At 45.6% G+C, this 13,975-nt stretch overlaps 1 protein-coding gene across 1 annotated transcript in view; it reads right to left on the reverse strand.

Moving 5' to 3' along the window:
- Bltp3a (bridge-like lipid transfer protein family member 3A) overlaps nucleotides 1-12,723 on the reverse strand; it is a 49,650-nt gene extending 36,927 nt beyond the window's left edge. The window contains exon 1 of the mRNA XM_090355844.1: nucleotides 12,445-12,723. Within this exon, the coding sequence (XP_090211970.1) occupies nucleotides 12,445-12,488 (44 nt within the window). The 5' untranslated portion in view covers nucleotides 12,489-12,723. The remainder of the gene's footprint in view (nucleotides 1-12,444) is intronic.
- Nucleotides 12,724-13,975: the final 1,252 nt, after the last annotated feature.

Genomic DNA, 13,975 nt, shown 5'->3' on the forward strand with positions numbered 1-13,975 from the left:
TTAAATTTTAAACTAACTTTAAATTCCCGTGTTGAGTTATACTTAGCCATAATGCAATATTTCCTTTACATAGCTTGGATTTCATTTGCTAGTATTTCATTAAGGAGAAACTTATCTTCGAGCAACAACGGATGGTAGACTAAAAGAACAAAAAGAAAAAAAGCAGGGAGCAGGCCTAGGAGTTTGGTATAAAGGTAGAGTGTTTGTGTAGCATGCACAAAGACCTGGGTTTGATTCCTCAGTACCAAATACATAGAAAAATAAAGCCAAAAGTGGTGCTATGGCTCAAGTGGTAGAGCGCCAGACTTGAGAAAGCCCAAGGATAGTGCTCAGGCACTAAGTTCAAGGCCCAGGACTGGCAAACAAACAAACAAAAAAAAAAGCAAGGAGCTATAAATTTCCAAGTGATCCTTTTATTTGGTACACCCTATCAAATTTTTTCCCATTTTTTTCTTTTCTTTTTTCCTTTTTTTTTTTTTTAACCTGTCCTGGGACTTGAACTCAGGGCCTGGGCACTGTTCTTATACTTTCTCAAGGCTAGCACTTGAGCCATAGCACCACTTCCAGCTTTTTCTGTGTATGTGGGTACTGAGGAATCAAACCCAGGGTTTTATTCATGTTAGGCAAGTACTCTAACACTAGGCCACATTCCTGGCCCCATTCTACAAATTTTATATGTTCAAGTTTCAATATCAAGCAGTTAAACCTATATTTTTAAATTGGTCATAGGACTTGAACTTGGGGCCTGGGTGCTTTCCCTAAGCTCTTTAGCTCAAGGTTAGCACCCTACCACTTTGAGCCACTTCCAGTTTTCTAGTGGTTAATTAGAGCTAAGAGTCTCCCAAACTTTCCTGCCTAAGCTGGCTTTGACCCATGATCCTCAGATCTCTTCCAGAGTAGCTAGGATTATGGGTATGAGCCACCAATGCCTGGCTTCAATTTATTTATCTTCATTATTTTTCAGATACCATCTTGTGGTTTTGCCCAGGCCAGCCTCTGACTACAGTTCTACCTATAACAGCCCATGCTGAAATGGAATATCAGTAACTTTTTTGCCCAGGCTAGCCTTAAATCACAATCTTCCGAACCTCCACCACCTAAGTAGCCATCCTATGGTATGAAGTGTTGTCTCATCATCCCGTTGATTTACATTTCTTTGACGGCTATTTTTTCTTCCTTTTACAATGACTTTATGAGTAAGTTCTAAATGAAATACTATTAGCCCACATCACCCACCTCCCCCTGCTGCCCACTATTGGACCAAAATCCACAGCATGAGGATTCTTCAGAGATTCTCATTCCTTTATTCTCCACAGTAACCCTACTGAGCAGTCTAACTCCTTCATCTGCGCCTGGAGCCTTCCTAAAAGCCTGGTCTATTTAGCAGAGGCCCTAACACTATTTGATCAGGAGCCAGGCCTGTAATATCTATATTGTGGACTTCTCATGGCTGCAACCCCCCTTCACCTAACTAGATACTCTCTTACTAATCTAATCAGTCTACCAGTAGGATTTAGAGTGCTCCTAAGCAACAGTAACTCACAGCTGCCTGCTGCCCTTTGGCCTTTGCTAATTTCTGACCACACTCACAAAAAGCTGTGTTTTTGCTAATTCATGGGAGATGCAGTCTTTTGAACTTTTTGGCCTGGGCTGGTTTCAAACCTTTAAGCCCTTGATTACAAACAAGTATGAGTCACTAGCACCTGGCTAAGAGACAATTGTTTATTCAGGATTATTCTGAATACAGAAACACATCAGCAACTCTGCCCCCTCCCCCCACACACACATATACACAGCAAAGGCTGGTCATGCTCCTCAATCACTATGACAAACAAAAATAGTTCTTGCTTAGATACAATAATCTAAAAGATCTTACTGTGGGAGACAGAAAAGAAAATATTTTGTTCTTCTTCCTCTCTCACTCCTTCAGAGTTCCCTAAAAACCCAGAAAGATTCCATCATATGTAACTAATTCACTGTGGATTTTGTGGGCTAGCTCAGAAAATCACTCAACATTATAACAGTCTATACTAGACCACACACTCCAAATGTAAAGTTTAGAAATAAATTTTGGGAACAATGTACTTCCATTCAATTAAACTTAAATATACTGATATCTAGCCACAATGTTCTCTATATTTTTTATACTAGGGCTAGCCTCCCAACATTCATATAACCAATGTATTGCATAAAAATTAAGCAGCCAAGCACTCTGGAAAGCAGTGTGGAGGTTCCTGGAAGAACTGAAAATAGACCTTCCCTATGATCCCGCCATACCACTTCTGGGCATCTATCCTGAACATCATGACCCAGGATATTATAAAGACACCTGCTCAGCTATGTTCATCTCTGCACTATTCACAATAGCCAGGCAATGGAAACAATCCAGATGCCCTACTGCAGATGAATGGATACAGAAAATGTGGTATATATACACAATGGAATTCTACATAGCCAACAGACAAGATAAAATAATGACATTTGAAGGAAGTAGATGAATCTAGAGCGAATCATGTTGAGTGAGACAAGTCAAGACCTAAGGAACAAAAGGCGCATGGTATCCTTAATATGCGGCTATTAAATCCAAAGAGTACAAGAGCGAGGACTCAATAACTGCATACCCAAAGCTATGGACATGGTAATGGAAATATAAACATAACTATATAGACATAAAAACCTATGACTCTATAGACATAATGTTTTATTTCATAAATTAATATGTTTCTATGACACACAAACCCTTAGCCTAATTTTGATTAAGTTCTAAATACTAAGTCCCAGTGATTGTAAATAGAGATTCCCTCCTTGAACACTTGTTTGTTAAACTTGTCATTTTAAATATGATGTAAAAATAAACGTTAATAAATTCTCTAATAAAAAAATTAAGGGTGGGGGAGGGGGGAAGGGAAATGGGGACCATGACATGTGAAAGGGTATCAATGTGTGGCAACTAAGGCACCATTTATCTGGCAAATATCATGTAACCCTTCTATTAATTACAACAAAAAATATATTAAAAACAAAATTAAGCAGCCAAGGCCGGGTGTGGTGACTCACACCTGTAATCCTAGCTACTCAGGAGGCTGAGATCTGAGGATTAAGGTTCAAAGCTAGCCTGGGCACCAAAAGGACCTGAGACTTATCTCCAATTGATCTCTTGAAAACATGTGGGGCTTGGCTCAAGGGTAGGGTGGTAAACTTGAGCAGAAGAGCTCAAGGACAGTGCCCAAGCCGAGTTCAAGGCCCATGACCAAAAAAAAAAAAAAAAAATTAAGTGGCCAGGGCTGGGAGTTTGGCCTAGTGGTAGAGTGCTTGCCTAGCATGCAAGAAGACCCGGGTTCAATTTCTTGTACCACATACATAGAAAAAAAACCAGAAGTGGCACTGTGGCTCAAGTAGTAGAGCTCTAGCCTTGAGAAAGCCCAAGGACAGTGCTCAAGCCCTGTGCCCAAGCCCAGGATGAAAAAAAAAAAATTAAGGCAACGAGGAACATGTCTTACCACATGCTTGCCTACCATGCGAAAAGCCCTGGGTTCGATCCCCTGGAACCACAAATACAGAAAAAGCCAGAAATGGCACTGTGGCCCAAGTGGCAGCAAAAAAGTGCCCAAGAACAGGACCTAGGCCCTGAGTTCAAGCCCCAGGTCTAGCAAGATATAGAGATAGACATAGACATAGAGGGAGAGGGAGGGAGAGGGAGGGAGAGAGAAAGAGAAAGAGAGATAAAAGCAGAAAGTTAAAAAAAATTAAGCACACATGTAAAAACATTATTTAAGTAGGCAAATAAACCCAATCCAATAAATACACTGTCCTTAATTTGGTGGCAAGTAGGTACAGAGTTGCCCATTTGCCTTCAATTCCACAAGTCTCATTCCTGAGCTTGGGCCACATACTCTCAAGTTGGATAGTGTCTCATGTCTATATGACAATTGACATAGAGGCCGAAACAAAAGGATTGTGTTTGTGGCCAGTCTGTGATACATAATGAAACTTTGTCTCAAAATTAAAACCAGAGCTGGGGGTTGGGAGTAGAAATAGGATGGCAAAACCAGACTGGGAAGGTAGGTTAGTGGTAGGGTGGTTGCCTACCCAATACTACATAAGAGACAGAAATAAAGCTGCGTGTGGTAGTCCACACTTGTAGTCCAAGCACGCAGGATCACTTGAGCCCATGAGTTCAAGAACAGCCTGGAAAATATAGTAAGGTACTCTATTTAATGGGGGGGGAAAAAGGTCCAACATAAAAGCAATCATGGGCCAGGAGTTTAGTCTTGTGGTAGAGTGCTTGCCTAGCATGCACGAAGACCCAGGTTCAATTTCTCAGTACCACATACATAGAAAAAAGCTGGAAGTGGTGCTGAGGCTCAAGTGGTAGAACTCTAGTATTGAGAAAGTCCAACGACAGTGCTCAGGCCCTGAGCTCAAGCCCAGGACTGGCAAAAATAATTTTTTTTTTTAAGCAACCATGTGGGCTGGGAATATGGCTCAATGGTACAGTGCTTGCCTAGCATGCATGGAGCCCTGGGTTTGATTCTTCAGTACAAGAACAGAAAGGCCAGAAGTGGGTGCCATGGCACAAGTGGTAGAGTGTTAACCTTGAACAAAATGTAACTCAGGGGCAGTGCCCAGGCCCTGATTTCAATCCCCAGAAGTGGCAAAAAAAAAAAAAAGGCAGCAAAAATCATACTTAAAAAAAAAAACGGTTTAGAGCCGGGCATAGTGGCTCATGCCTGTAATCCTAGCTACTCAGGATGCTGAGATCTGAGGATCACGGTTCAAAACCAACCTGGGCACTGAAGACCATGAGACTTTTATCTCCAGTTAACCACCAGAAAACCAGAAGTGGTTCTGTGGCTCAAGGGGTAGGGCCATAGCCTTGAGCTAAAGATCTCAGGGACAGCACCCAGGCCAAGAGTTATAGCCCCACAACCAACAACAGCAAAAAAAAAAAAAAAAAAAAAAAAAAAAAAGGAACATTGCTGTGGTTCAAGTGGTAGAGCTCTAGCCTTGAGAAAACCCAAGGACAGGGCTCAGGCCCTGAGAGTACTGGCACACACAAAAAAAATGTGTTCCCATTTATATAAAACACAAAAATAGGCCAGTGATTTCACTCTGATAGAGGAAACGACAGGGCAGAAACACTGATGGGCTTCTTCATTTTGTTTTTCAGTCTTGGGGCTTGACCTCAGTGCTTGGGCACTATCCTTTAGCTTTCTCAAAGCTAGCACTCTTGGTACTACATACACAGAAAAAAATCAGAAGCCAGAAGTGGTGCTGTAGCTCAAGTGGTAGAGCACTAGACTTGAGAAAGCACAAGGACAGTGCCCAGGCCCTGAGTTCAAGCCTCAGGACTGGCAAAATAAATAAATAAGCCGAATGTCTACCTCATAAGGTTATGATGAAGATTAAGTTCTCACAGATTTGCAAATGCTTACTAGTACAGATGTCTATTAAATATTTGCTAAGTAGATAAAAGTACTTTATTCATTTTTATGTGTGTGCACAGTACATTCACATTGCAGCTTGAGCTCAGGACTTGGATGCTGTCCCTTAGCTTTTTCACTCAAGGTTGGCTTTCTACTACTTCCCATATTAGCCACACAGCTCCACTGCTGGCTTTTTGATGGTTGATTCAAGATACAAGGCTCATGGACTTTCCTGCACAGGCTGGCTTTGAATTGTCATCCTCAGATCTAAACTTCCAGAGTAGTTAGGATTAGAGACATAAGCCACTTACGCCTGGAAAAAGCACTTTATTCTAAAGCAACACAAGAAAATAAGAGAAACAGGCATGTATAATTTGACTAGTTACTAGAACATGCACAAAGTAATTATTTGAGAGATGACTGTGACAACTAGTCTAGTGTCAAAGAACATGACTGACAAGTTGAGACCTGGCCTGCAAGCCTCTGCAAAAGAGACTGGCAAGCAGCCCCTGTGAAGCTGGAACCAGGTACTGTCCAGTGGGGATGGCTCCCATCTCTGAAGCTCCAGCTCTTCTGCACTCTGAAGCACTCTAAGCAGTAAGAAGAGTGGGGCATGCATTAGGACCTGAAGAAGGCAAGCTCAATCAGGCTCATTCATCAAAAAGAATTATTGAAATCTGTGCCTCTAATTTCACCTAATACTGACATTTTCTAAACACCTATATTAAGTCTATCAACCATGTCTCTGTCACTAAGTCACTTGGAGTAAATAATAAAGACTTCTAATGGCTTTTTAAATGGGCCAGTCAGCTTTCTATCATTCATGCTGTGAAAGTGTCCCTAACTGCTCTAGCAATGTTATAGCTACTCTTATTAAATAGCTATTAGTCATATACTGTAATAAATACATACTCTAATCCTATAAAAAAAAAAATCTACTTGGGCCAGGAGTTTGGCCTAGTAATAGAGTGCTTGCCGAGCAAGGCTTGGGTTTGATTCCACAGTACTACATATTAGAAAAAGCTGGGAAAGGTGTTGCGGTTCAAGTGGCAGAGCACTAGCCTTGAGGAAAAACCCCAAGGACAGTGCTCAGGCCCTGAGTTCAAGCCCCAGGGCTGGCAAAAGAAAAACAATCTCTTAGCTATGAATTATTCTTCCTTATTCTTTTTTTTTTTTTCACCAGTCCTGGGCTTGAGCTCAGGGCCTGAGCACTGTCCTTGGACTTTCTCAAGGTTAGAGCTCTACCATTTGAGCCTCAGCACCATTTCTGGCTTTTTTCTATGTATGTGGTACCGAGGAATTGAACCCGGGTCTTCCTGCATGCTAGGCAAGCACTCTACCACTAGGCCAAACTCCCAGTGCCTCTTCCTTATTTTTTTTTTTTTTTTTTTTTTTTTTTGCCAGTCCTGGGCTTGAGCTCAGGGCCTGAGAAATGTGCTTGGACTTTCTCAAGGTTAGAGATTGAACCACAGCACCACTTCTGGCTTTTTTCTATGTATGTGGTACCAAAGAATAGAACCTGGGTGTGGGGGGGGTCATGTTGCTTGAACTCTAGGTCATGTTCCTGAGCTCTTCAGCTCAAGGCTACGCCCTACCCCTGGAGCCACAGTGTCACTTCTGGTCTTCTGGTGGTTAACTGGAGATGTGTCCCATGGATTTTAGTGCCCCAGCTGGCTTAGAACCATGATTTCAGCCTCCTGATCCTCCTGAGTAGCTAGGATTACAGGCATGAGCCACCACACCCAGTTTGGGCTTTTTTTTTTTTTGCCAGTCTTGGGCTTGAGCTCAGGGCCTGAGCACTGTCCTTGAACTTTCTCAAGGCTAGAGCTCTACCACTTGAGCCACAGCACCATTTCTGGCTTTTTCTATGTATATGTGGTATTGAGGAATCTAACCCGGGTCTTCATGCATGCTAGGCTGCCACTAGGCCAAACTCCCAGCCTGGGCCTTTTATTTTAATGAGCAATTATTTTGTTGTTTGTTTTTTTTTGGGGGGGGGTGTTTTTGCCCGTCCTGGGGCTTGAACTCAGGGCCTGGGCATTGTGCTTGGGCACTTTTTGCTCAAGAATAGCACCCTGCCACTTGAGCCATAGCACCACATCTGGCTTTTTCTGAGCATGTGCTACCACGGAATCAAACCCAGGGTTTTGTGCATGCTAGGCAAGCACTCTACCACTAGGCTCCCCTCCAGGCCCCATTACTTTGTGTTTTTAGAGAAAGTTCTCATCTTAGGTCTATCTAAATGAATACTGTGCCATCTAAATGAATACTATGCAGTAAAGTTATGTGTATTAAACAGCAGTCATCAATGCTATGGGTTGAAGCATTTAAAAGACATTTATATTTTCCCTGTTGCGTTCTTAGTGCCCAGATTAGAGCCTAGCCTAGCATGGGTATTTAAGGAACTGTCTAATGCTAGTCTTTGTACCTGTACCTGTATCTGTACCTGTAATTCTACTCAGAAGACTGAGATATAAAGGGCTGAAGTTCAAAACCAGGTCAAGCAGAAAAGTCCGAGGAACTTCGTCTTAATTAACCAGTAAAATGAAGGACTTAAGAGTGTGCCTCAAGTGTTGAACGCCAGCTGTAAGAAAGCTGAGAGAGAGAAAGCCAGAGGTCCTGAGTTCAAGATCCAGTATCAACACAAAAGAGAGAAAAAAGAAAACATCTTGAGTAACATTTTCCCCAAATCCTGCTTACCACAATATCTTGCCACTAAGATACCTGTAATCCTAGCTACTCAGGAGGCTGAGATCTGAGGATCAAGATCCAAAGCCAGCCCAGGCACAAAAAGACCTCAGACTCTTATCTCCAATTAACCTCTAGAAAACTGGAAGTGGGGCTTGGTTTAAGGGTAGGGCAGTAGCCTTGAGCTGAACAGCTCAGGAATAGTACCCAGGCTGAGTTCAAGCCCCATAACCCACAAAAAAAAAAAAAAAAAAAAGAAAAGAAAAGAAAAAGAAAGAAAAGAAAGATGCATTTCAGGCTGGGAATGTGGCTCAGTGGTAGAGTGCTTGTCTAGGATTCATAAAGCCTTGGGTTTGATTCTTCAGTACCACATAAACAGAAAATGCTCAAAGTGGCACTGTGGCTCAAGTGGTAAGAATGCTAGCCTTGGGGACGGGAGTTTGGCCTAGTGGTAGATTGCTTGCCTAGCATGCACAAAGACCAGGGTTCGAATCCTCAGTACCACATACCCAGAAAAAAAGCCAGAAGTGGTGCTGAGGCTCAAGTGGTAGAGCTTTAGCCTTGAGAAAGCCCAAGGACAGTGCTCAGGCCCTGAGCTCAAGCCCAGGACTGGCAAAAAAAAAAAAAGAAAGAATGCTAGCCTTGAACAAAAGCAGCTCAGGGCAAGTTCAAGTCCCAGGAGAGAGAGGAGAGGGGAGGGGAGGGGAGGGGAGGGGAGGGGAGAGGAGAGGAGAGGAGAGGAGAGGAGAGGAGAGGAGAGGAGAGAGAGAGAGAGAGAGAGAGAGAGAGAGAGAGAGAGAGAGAGAGAGAGAGAGAGAGAGAGAGAGAGAGAGAGAAGAGGAGAGGAGAGAGAAGAGAGAGAGAGGAGAGAGAGAGAGAGAGAGAGAGAGAAGGGAGGGAGGGAGGGAGGGAGGGAAGGAAGGAAGGAAGGAAGGGAAGGAAGGAAGAAAGGCAGGCAGGCACATTTCAATAAGACACTTGACTATCTGAAACCTCTTGACGCAAACAGATGTAATGCAGAGTAGATCCTCTTTTCAAGACATTCTCCTTGGGGCAAAATGGCATTGTCACACCAACAAGTAATTATCAAACATCTATAATATTTATGTAACATCAGATCTCATAGATACCTTTCCCTTCCCCTTCCCCATCAGTTAGCAAGAGACTGTCGATGTGGTGGAAAAGACACACAGATACACAAATGTCACATATGGTTACAGTGTATGTGTGTCGGAAAAGACAGACATGCAAATGTCATACAGTTAAGCAGCTTTTCCAAGCTTAATATGAAGGCCTTAAAAGTTTGGCCTTTCTAACTAGATTTACCTTCCATAAGACCATCCTTGAGCCCTGAAATTTAAGCTACAATACAACCCTTCCTCTTCCTCTTCTGTCCAGGAAAAAAAAAATCCCTTAATGTCTATCAAACTATTGCTACTTCATCTAAAAAGGAAACTTTCAGTTCAAATCCTAGAAAGCTCCCCCCCCTCAAAAATATCTATCTCTCTCCCTCTCTCTCCCTCTCTCTCTCTCTCTCTCTCTCTCTCTCTCTCTCTCTCTCTCTCTCTCTCTCTCTCTCACACACACACACACACACACACACACACACACACACACACACACAATTCTGGCTTGTATCAAATAATACCAGTTGCAACCCAAAAAATACAAAACCACGTTCTCCTGAGAAGTTACTATGTCCTTGGCACAGTGCTAAGTCCTTATAAATACCAATTCATTTAACTTTCACAATAACCTTTATTGTTATTACTAGTTCATTTTGAGCCAAGTTCTAATCATGTAGCCTGGCCTGAAACTCTCCATCCTCTTGCCTTAGCCTGGGATTACAGGCACAGTATGCACCACCATACTAACCTACAATAGCCTTTATAGTAGGTAGTATTTTATCCTCTTTCTAAGTTAGGGAAGGGGGAGAGAAAAAATCTTAGACTCTTAAATAAATGTTATAAAAATGAGATCATCCCTAGCAGGGACCAGCGGCTCCTGCCTGTTATTCTAACTCCTCAGGAGACTGAGATCTGAGGACCTCAGTTTGAAACTTGCCAAATGCCAGAAATGAAACTGAGGCTCAAATGGCAGAGTACTAGCTTTAAGCAGAAAAACTAAGAAACAGGGCCCATAAATCTGATACCAAAAAAAATGTTTATTCAAATTATTAAAATTTAGCCAAGCACAGTAGCTCATGCCTGTAATCCTAGCTACTCAGGAGGCTGAGATCTAAGGATCAAGGTTCAAAGCCAGCCCCAGTACACAGGACCTCCAATTAACATCTAGAAAACACGAAGTGGGGCTTGGCTCATGGGTACGGTGATAGCTTTGAGCTGAAGAGCTCAGGCACAGCGCCCTATGACCTACAAAAATAAACAAACGAAAAAATCATTAAAGTTTTCCTCTGGTATTATGTCTGCAATTTTTATTCTTACTTTAGCATGTATGAAGCCCTGAGCACAATTCCTTGGTACCACATAAACAGAAAAAGCTGGAAGTAGTGCTGTAGCTCAAGCAGTAGAGTGCTAGCCTTGAGAAAGCCCAAGGACAGTGTCCAGGCTGAGTTCAAGCCCCAGGACAGGCAAAAAAAAAAAATTTTTTTTTTTTTTACTTAAAACACCTGGATTAACTGTACATGAAAGAAAATATGTTAGGTCATTTGGATAAAGACTGAAAGCCACACTCTCCAGTTCTAGTTTCCAATCTGCTTTTTCTCTATAAGATTATGATTAGTGAGGGGGTGGGAGGAGGGAAATGGGGACAAAAACATGAGAAAGGGTAGGAGAAAGGGTAGCAATGTTTGTGAAGTAATGCACCTTCTATCTGCAAAATATAATGTAACCCTTCTGTTAATTACAAAAAGTATATATTAAAATTTAAAAAGATTATGATTAACTAAAAGATGCATCTGAATCTGGTTGAAATTAAAACCTAACATCAAAGTATACCAACGTGTCAGCCAGAAAAAAGAGACACAGTGGCAGAATAACCTATCTCACCCATCTTGAGGCAGCAATGGAGAAAGACCTGGAAATTTACAGGAGTACAAGGCCTGAGTGTTCCCCTGCTGACAGGCCTCTTCCCTTTCCCCTACCTCCTAAAAATCAATGATCACTGTAGAGCCCCAAAGGCTGATTAAATCACCAGATCTGGCCTCTGGAATGAGGATTCCAAAGTTAAGTGAAAGGGCTAGGAATGTGGCTGACTGGTACAGTACTTGCTTAGGATGCCTGAAGCCCTGGGTTCGATTCCTCAGTACCAGAAGAGGCCAGAAGTGATGTTGTGGCTCAACTGAGTACTAGCCTTGACCCAAAAAAGCTAAGAAACAATGCCCAGGCTCTGAATTCAAGCCCTAAGACTAGCCAAAAAAAAAAAAGTAACTGAAAACCTAGCTGCCAAATTTTTCTGACCACCTGTTCTGACACGCTGCAGTCATAGCCTAGAAGTCAGCAGGCATTCATAGCTGAAACTGTCTTGCCAGTCCACCACTGGAGTCCGGTTAAAAAACACTGAGCAAAACAGCAAGATGTAACAAAGCTGAAGCAGATAAACCTGGGTGGCACTTTTCAAACCGGTCTGTCAAAAAATAAAAATAAAAATGAAAAAACCCTCCCGGGCTTCTTAAAGGGAAGGTCGCTCAAACTTTATCCCCAGTTTTCATGAGGCAAAGGAGGGAGAAAGAAGCTAGGAGAGAAAGGGTCTGGGTGCAGGGCTGACAAGAGGGACAGACAGAAGAAGAGGAGCGGGAAGCTCTGGGAAGGCCAGAGCCGGGGTCTGCCCTGGGAACGGGGGAGGGGGGAGTCCGGAGGGAGCTGGAGGACTGGGTGCCGGGGTTCAGAACCCAGCCTGGGAGGAAGGCTTCAGGAAAGCGCTGGGGCTGGTGAAGAGGCGGGCGGCGGCGGCGCGTCCACAGGCCCGGGAAGCTGAGGGGCCCCAGCGGCGGCGGGGAGGTCGCGGTGACCCGCTGCGAGGGTGGGGAGCGGAGGTCGCAGGCCACAAGGCCCCGGGAGGCACAGGAGGCGTCGGAGGAGACGGCCGGCTCCGTCGCGAGCGCCCCGACTGCGCGGGCCCAGGGCGAGCGGGGAACCGAGTGGTGACAACGGTTGGCGCCGGCGGGCACGGGTGGGGGGGCTGTCCGGGCTCGAGTGGGGTGGGGGGGTGGTCAGGCAGGGGGCGGGGGAGACTACGGAGTCCCGCTCGGGGCCCGCCTCCCGCCCTCCAGCCCCGAGCGCGGCGCAAGGGGGAAGGCGGGTCGGGAAGGGACCGAGACTGGGACGGCGTCCGGGGGACGGCGTCCGGGGGACGGCGCGGGCGCTCTTACCGGGACAGGTGCTTCAGGATCTGCTTCTTAATGATCCCGGCCATGTCGGCGACGCGGCCCCCGCGGAGGGCGGGCAGCCAGCGGTGGCCTCCTCGGTCGCGGAGAACAGGCGACGAATGCTCACCTCGCCGCCACGGCGCAGACACCGGATACCGCCGCCGCCACCGCAGCCTCCATCACGCTCTCTCGCTCCGGTCTCCACACAGGGAATTCCGCCCCGATCCCACCGACCCGCGCGGCGGCGCCACAGCCGCCCGGCCCGGGACTTCCAAGGCGACCGCTCGCAGTCCGCCCGGACTCGCTCGCGGCGGCCCGAGTGGCGAGGGGCGGGGACGCGCGCGCCGGCGGCGGCCGCGGCGGCGTGGGGACCGGCGCGGGGCGCGGCGGGAGCGCGCGCGGCGAGGGGCGGGGCCGGGGTCGCGCGGCGGGAGGCGGGCTGCGCGCTTTCCCCGCCTCGGCCCGACTTGGCTGGTAACCCTCCACGAGGGGTCACACACTGGCCCCTGTGTGGCACCTCTGGAGAAGCTGAAATTCAAAATCACAACTAAGGGGGAAAAACAAACAAACAAACAGACCGTAGAGGAGTTTGTCAGTTGCGCAGCGAGCACCTCCCAAATAGTGGGATCCGTGACCCCTTGATGCTCCAGGGAGGAGGTCCCCAAAAGTTCTTGATGATGTCCCCGTATCCAGGTAGCAATTAAGAAAGCTTACGACCGGCCTGGTGCGGTGACTCAGGCCTGGAATCCTAGCTACTCAGCAGTCTGAGATCTGAGGATCAAGGTTCAAGGCCAGCCTGGTCCAACCACTGGAAAACCGGGAGTGACCACCGATAGAGCTGAAGAGCTCAAGGACAGGGCCCAGTCCCCCACCCCCACCCCCAGGAAAAAGAAGCTTTCTATTAAAGCAAAGTGATGCAAAGTTGGGGAGATAGTACACTTATCTAGCCTCAGGTGCTGGCAACGCTGATAACATGCAGTGAGTGCTTTAACTTCCTGGGTATTTATGATGAAAAAGTTGACAGTTGGCCAAAATTCACTTTAGACAAGTGTTCCCTCAATTCACTTGCTCACAGACTGTAAGATTGACCAGCTTGTTAAAAGTTAGCTATTAATGTCAGGGCTTCTCTTTTTTTAAATTTTATTTTATTGGGGTAATGTATAGAGGAGTTAGTTACTTTTATCAGGCAGTGGGTGCATTACTTCTTACACATTGATACTCATGTTTTTGTCCCGGTTTCCCTCTCCCCACCCCCTCCCTGGGCATCCCTTGAAATGTAGGTCCAGGCCCAGGGGTAGGGTGGTAGTCTTGAGCTGAAGAGCTCAGGGACAGTGCCCAGGCGGGGTTCAAGCACCTTGACCCACACACAAAAAAAGACAGATATGCAGGGAATGTGGCCTAGTGGTACAGAGCTTGCCTAGCATGCACAAAGCCCTGGGTTCAATTCCTTGGTACCACATACACAGAAAAATCTGGAAGTGGCCCTGAGCAAAAGTGTCCAAAAGCAGTGCCTAAGCCCTGAGTTCAGACCCCA

Source organism: Megascapheus bottae, chromosome 22 (genome assembly GCF_031878675.1).
Source record: "Megascapheus bottae isolate mThoBot1 chromosome 22, mThoBot2.hap1, whole genome shotgun sequence".
In the NCBI taxonomy this organism is placed as follows: Eukaryota; Metazoa; Chordata; class Mammalia; order Rodentia; family Geomyidae; genus Megascapheus; species Megascapheus bottae.